This window comes from Mycteria americana, chromosome 26, assembly GCF_035582795.1.
Source record: "Mycteria americana isolate JAX WOST 10 ecotype Jacksonville Zoo and Gardens chromosome 26, USCA_MyAme_1.0, whole genome shotgun sequence".
Lineage (NCBI taxonomy): Eukaryota > Metazoa > Chordata > Aves > Ciconiiformes > Ciconiidae > Mycteria > Mycteria americana.
The window spans coordinates 1,093,211-1,099,626 of NC_134390.1; the positions used below are offsets into that span (position 1 = coordinate 1,093,211).

General features: G+C 48.7%; 1 protein-coding gene across 1 annotated transcript; it reads left to right on the plus strand.

Moving 5' to 3' along the window:
- The first annotated feature begins 1,898 nt into the window (after positions 1-1,898).
- Positions 1,899-4,634, plus strand: HOXC9 (homeobox C9). The gene is made up of 2 exons (XM_075525617.1): positions 1,899-2,460; positions 4,390-4,634. The coding sequence occupies exons 1-2, from the start codon at positions 1,899-1,901 to the stop codon at positions 4,632-4,634; spliced, it is 807 nt and encodes a 268-aa protein (XP_075381732.1).
- The last annotated feature ends 1,782 nt before the right edge of the window (positions 4,635-6,416 follow it).

The following is a 6,416-nucleotide window of genomic DNA, read 5'->3' on the forward strand; positions in this document are numbered from 1 at the left end:
GTCGATGACTTTTCTCTTCGAATTTGCAAAATCCGGAGTCCCTTGGCAAACACCCCCCATCATATTTTTATTTTAAAGCCTTCCCTATTTTTCGAGAGGGAAATCCTATTTCTACCAGCAGCGAGGGCAGCCTTGTGCTTTTTTTTTTTTTTTTTTTTTTCCTCGAGCCCTGTGAATTGAGGTGCAGGGTTTGATCCTGGCTCAGCTGAGGGGGTAAGTTTGGAGGGGCTGGGGGGGGGTCCTCCTAGCAGCATCACTCCTTCTTGCCTCTTTACCCCTGAATCTGCCTTCATCTGTCTCTTTTCTCCTCCTGCTCGCATTTCCCATGCAACTTACTGAGGGGAAAAAAAAAAAAAAAATAATTGAAGAGGTTTCTGCCGTGTCCGTCCGTGGGACTGGCACAGGCTGTCCCTAACGCCTGTCACTGGTGGACCCTGCACCACTGGAGACCCCCTGCCCACCCCCCTTGCCCGCCTGCCTCTCCCGTGGAGGAACCCCCATCCCTTTCTGAGCCCCCACTTTTCCTTCTTCTGGCAAATTTGGACCATTTCCCCCCATTTTCCCCCCAGCCCTAGAAAACCCGAGGTGATGGAGAGCCCTGGAGAGCCCAGACAATCTATATTTGGGTGGGGGGGTCGGTTTCTAAAAAAAATCTTGAGAGGCTATTTTTGGTTAGGTATCTTATTTTTTTTTCTTCCAGAGAAATCGCCCAACTCCCTTCTTTCAGACTCCAATGGGCGTGAGCTTTTACCTACCTGTCTTTCCTTACAAAGGAAAGGTTATTCTCTCAAAATGCAGGCAGGCTATCACCGATTTTTTAACGCTCCCAACTTCTTCAATCGATTTGGTGCAAAAAGAAAAGTTTCCAGGCGTTAACAAAAAAAGACAAAAATAAGAACAAGCATGTGCCCAACACACATTGTTGCTTCCTCCTGATACGCAAAAGCTCTCCCATCCTCAGCTATACAGCTGAAACCCAGTCCTACGGTTTTATTTAATGAACGACACATTTATGAACAATCAAATGATCCTCGTAAAAATTTTATTGAAGGACATAAAAACATCCACGACTACTTGCCGAATAATGCAGCCTTTCACTGCAAAAGCTCAGTCTTTCTCTTTTTTTTTTTTTTGGGGGGGGGGGGTCTGATGGTATTATTATTTCCCCCTCCTCTTTGCAAAGATGCTCCTCGTACTATATATATATATATACTTATTTTTTTTCCCCTCCTGAAGACACTTATTTCTTAAAGCAGGACTAGATGTGCCTGTGCCCCACAGATTTCTCAGCTGCTGAGCAGCCTGACGATGAGACAGCGCTGCAAAAGATGACAAAAGCCCCCTTTGCTTTTAGGTTAAAAGCTTCTCCCCCCCCCCCCCCCAAGCTCCTTTCTCCAAGTGGGGAGCCCACCTCCACCGCACTTCTCCCCTCTCCCCTTCCCACCCATATTCAATTTAATGTATCCATTAGAGGCTAGAAGCTGCAGAAGCAAAGGACAGAGACAAATTACGTCAAGAAATAGTTCCTGGACTACCTTCCACAATTACCTTCCACCTTCCTCAGCACCAGGGCAAATCTCCCCCCAGCCCGAGGGCAGAGCATCCCCCGGCTGGGGACCGGCCGAGCCTCCCTCCTCCCCATCCCCGCCCCATCGCCATCAGTTTTAGGAAAAGCCGGGTGGCGTTATTAAAAAAAAAAAAAAAAAAAAAAAAAGAGAGAGAGGGGAAAAAAAAAAAAAAAAGACCTGCGGATTGATCCACGCTATATTTTTGGGTAAATACAATCACGTGAGGGCGGGCAGCCAATGGCACACTGGGAAAGGCTGAAAAAATAATTACCTGCCCTGATTGTTCTATGAGAAGATAAAAAGTACACATACAGTTCATACAATAATCTTATGAATGTAAAAGAGGGGGGAACCATGTCGGCTTCTGGCCCCATAAGCAACTACTATGTTGACTCCTTGATAAGCCACGAAAACGAAGAGCTCTTGGCCTCCAGGTTCCCCAGCACTGCCTCCCACCCGGCTGCTGCCCGACCGTCAGGATTAGTCCCGGACTGTGCCGACTTTCCGTCCTGCAGTTTCGCCCCCAAGCCGGCCGTTTTCACCACCTCCTGGGCTCCCGTCCACTCCCAATCCTCCGTGGGCTACCACCCCTACGCTCCCCAGGCACCCGTGGGGGCCGAGCCCAGGTACATGCGGACTTGGCTGGAGCCCCTCGCCGGGGCCGTCTCCTTCCCGGCCTTCGCCCCCGGTGCTCGCCCCTACGGCCTGAAGCCCGACGCCTTCCCCGGGCGCCGGGCGGAGTGCGGCCCCGCCGACGGCCGCGGCTACGCGGACTACATGTACGCGGCTCCGGGGGAGCTGAGAGACAGAGCAGCGCAGACAATTCCTTCCCCGGAGTCCGAAGCCATCGCTTCCAGCAAACACAAAGAAGAAAAGCACGAATTAGACCCTAGTAAGTCGAAGTCATTCTTGTTTACGACCGGGGAGGCATTACGGCTTCCAGGACCCTACTCAATAAAATGAAATTACCTTAGAGAGCCCGACCCTAAAACTCCAGATACGCAGGAAGATCTGGGGGTTTGAGCGAGTCCGCCTAGCAGAGCCGGAGAGCGAATATCTGTACTTTGTTTTGGGCTCTTTAGTCTTTTTTTTTTTTTTTTTTTTTGCAAGGGGAGCGGGGGGCGGGGGGGGCTGTTGGCTGCTTTGATCAAATATTCATCACCTTCCACCGGGGGGAATTAAAAAAAAAATACAACCCATGGAGAAGGAGAGTGCGTGTGTGAGAGGGGGCGAGAGGGGGGTAGGCAGAGGGAGAAGCCTCTTTGCTTTCAAATACTTCCACTTTCAAAGAACAAGGAAGAGTTGTAGCTGGCTGGAAGTGGACGTATTGCTGTGGGATTTTGGGGGGGGGGGAGAGGGGAAAGGAATATCTCTGGATAAATGCAGAGGTGTCTCTTTCTTTTAAAAATCAATAAAAGCTCCCCCGGTGCAATTATTCATAAAATGCTCCAACACGTGGGAATAAATGAAAAGGTGGGTGCCCTGGCCGGGGGGCCGGGGGGTGGGTGGGTGTGTAGGGGAGCAGCAAGGAGGAAAATTGGAATTGTAAAGGCATAAACGAAGTGTGTGGAGGTAGCTGAGGGCAAAAGGCAGCGAGCGCAGGACATTGGACCATACACTTGAAGAAACATCTTCTGCAGCCCAAGTGAGAGAGGGAAGGGGGGGAGAAACCTCAAAAAAACCCAACCCAGCCATCAGGAAACCTTGAACATTGTAGGGGAGGGAGGCAGGTAACCGCCACCATCACCCTCGCCTCCAGCCTGCAGCGCAGGGGAGCCTGGCCCCCAGCTCTGCAGAGGGGACCAGCTCCTGGGGGGTGCAGGCAGGAGGTCAGCTCAGCTCCCGGGATTCCAAAAAAAAAAAAAAACCAACCCCAAAACAACCCCCTAAAACCCAACCCCTCCTCGCCAAACCCTCCCGGAGAGGAGCTCAGCATCGGCCGGGGATGATGCAGGGGCACCCGCCGGGTCCCGCCCGCCCCCGCAGCCGCTCGGCCGTGCCCCGGGGTTCGGTGGGACCCCCCTGGCCTAAGATGGGGGTGATTTCCGAGCGATAAAGCTGGGTGTCAGCAGATGGGAGCACCTCGGTGCCTCGGTATCTCCCTCTCTATCTGGAAAGGCGCTCACACCTCTATTTATGACAGGCGGGCTGGTGCCAGGCACCCTCGTGATAAAAATAAGTCGAGGAATCAGGGGGTGAAAGTCTCCCTTTGCTGGCAGGCAGCTGCCTAAAACGGGCAGGGGGGGGAAAAACCTTCTCCCAAGGAAGGGAGCCATGGGTTTGCTCCCCTGACCAAGCGTGGAAGGTCCTTTAGACTGGGGGGGGGGTGTGTGTGAAAAAAAAAAAAAGCCAATTTCTGGGAGCCAGTGGGACATCTCGCGTGTCATCCTTAAGATATTAAAAAAACAAACTGGGCTTTCCAGGTCTGGGAAAGCTTCTAGGGAAAGTGTTGGAGAGCTGAGGTTGTAAAAAGAGTTTATGGGCCTATGAAATGGTGGGAATTTTGACTTTTTATGACTATGTTCTTAGATTACTGCTAGTAGCAGTCATGTGGATAATTATTATTTTAAACCCATTGCTACAGTTTTATTTACTGAAACTTTTATGTGAGAACAGCAGCAAAAGAAAAGGAAATGACCCCTCCAAAATAAACAGATTAAACTCTTCTGAAGGTCACTTAAAATATTTAGGTAAGATCTGCTAATTAAACAGGTTTCTTTCTATAGATACACCAGGGCGTGGAGGGGGGGAGGGAAGAAAGGCCAGCTGTATACACTGATTTTTTTTTCCCCCCCAAAAATATAAAAATCTTCTTTCTCAGACAATCCCGTCGCAAATTGGATTCATGCGCGCTCCACGAGGAAGAAAAGATGTCCTTACACAAAGTATCAGACCCTGGAACTGGAAAAAGAGTTTTTATTCAATATGTACCTTACACGGGACCGGAGGTACGAAGTAGCCAGAGTCCTTAATCTCACTGAACGCCAAGTCAAAATCTGGTTTCAGAACAGGCGAATGAAAATGAAGAAAATGAATAAAGAAAAAACCGATAAAGAACAGCAATAAAGTTGGCAAAGTCCAGTCAATGAGAAACGAGGGTGGAGAGAAAAAAAAAAAAAAAAAAAGGAAAAAAAAAGAAAAAAAAAAGAGGCTGTTTTTGGGGGTTGAAATGTTTCTGACTTTGAATGTGCGGATGAATGTTTAGCATTATAGGCAAACACAGCAAGCGTTTTGGGACACGAGTCTTTTCTAAAATGCAACTAAATAAAAGAAAGATGTTGGGGGGGGTTGTTTTCTCTTCCTTTCTTCTTCCTTGTTTTTTGTTTTGTCCTCCTCAGAAAACAAACACAAGAAGTACTTGAATTTTTTTTTTTTTTTAGTATTTTATTTCATAAATTAAACTTATCCAGTATTTTTATTTTTTAATTCCGCGAGCTCGTGAGTGAATATTTTGTACAAAAGAGAGGAAAAAGAGAAAAAAAAAAAAAAAGACTGAAGGGAATATGGCTCAATGATGTTCTGTCATGGTGTTGAACGTTTCTGCTGTACTTATTTGTGTATTTTATTCTCGTCTCAGAACCGTTCTGTAATATTGTTCTGTTCGCTATTGTAGAGCAGCTCTATGTAAATATACCTACCGTCACGGGAAAAAAAACAAACAAAAAAAAACAAAAAAAAAGAAAGAAAAAAAATCAGTATGTAGGTGTCTTTTTATTTAAAGCCCTTTGCAGAGGAGCAGCCCCGGGGCTTTGCCAGCCGGGGCCGGGGCCGGGGCCGGGGCCGGTGCCGGTGCCTGTGCCTCGGCGGGGCGGCCCCGAGCATCCCCCGCAGCCGGAGGAGAGCGGAGCTTTCTGCTTCCTTCCCCAGCACTTTTCTATTTCAGTCTACCATAATAAAAAGGCGCTGAGGTAAGGGTTATATGTGCCATCAATTTTTAGATGGGGATAATTAATTGTACTAATTTATGACCCCAGGCAATCGAAGGAGATGTTAAAAAGACTAAATATGGATGCTGGGAATAGAGGAGCTGGCAAAGGCATCCGCTCGCTGCCATCCGCTCAGGGGGAGCTTTGCCTTATCGATGGGTCGCCAAGCCTTGGAGGGTTGCTGGAAGTGCTGCTGCTGGCAAGACAGCCCAGGAGAAGGCGAGAAAATGAATGTGGAGAAGGGCTGGGGGGAGAGAAGGAGCAGGGGAAGAAAGAAATACATGTCTGGTGGCCAGGCGGCAGCCTGCAAATTTTCGGGCGAAAAGGCAAAAAAAAAAAAAAAAAATCAGAACACCCCCCCCCCCCTCCTTCGCCCTAGACGGGGGAGATTAAGGCAAAAATAAGGGGGGAAATAAAGGGTTGTTGGCTGCGGAAAGGTCAAACCCCTCCGTCCTGCCAGGAGAGATGGGGCTGGTGCTGCGGTGGCTTGTGCAGAGGCGAGAAAACCCGCTGCCCACAGCGCCTGGAGCCGGGATTTATCAACGGCTCCTTCCCTGGGCGCTTTCCAGGCTGCTGAATGAGAAACGAGAGGCAGGAGATTGTATAAAAAACGAGCAGCGAGGGATGTTTAATCATAAAAACTTGTTATAGGTCCCTTTCTTTAATGAAATGAGTGGAGCAGCGTTTTAATCTTTCTAATCAGAACCAGATCAGGCGAGCGAGATACGTTTGTCGCCCTCGTCCCAGTTCCTCCGAAATAAAAAAATCTGGAAGCGATTACTTCTGCTGATCTCATAAAATATTGCTCTTTAATATTTCTCGCTGAAGCATTTGGAGGTTTCTTTTCCTTCCCCTGATTTGTGTCCTCGCTTTTAAAGCGGGGTCTATTTTTGTCACCGGAGGGGGACAGGCGCACGGCGGT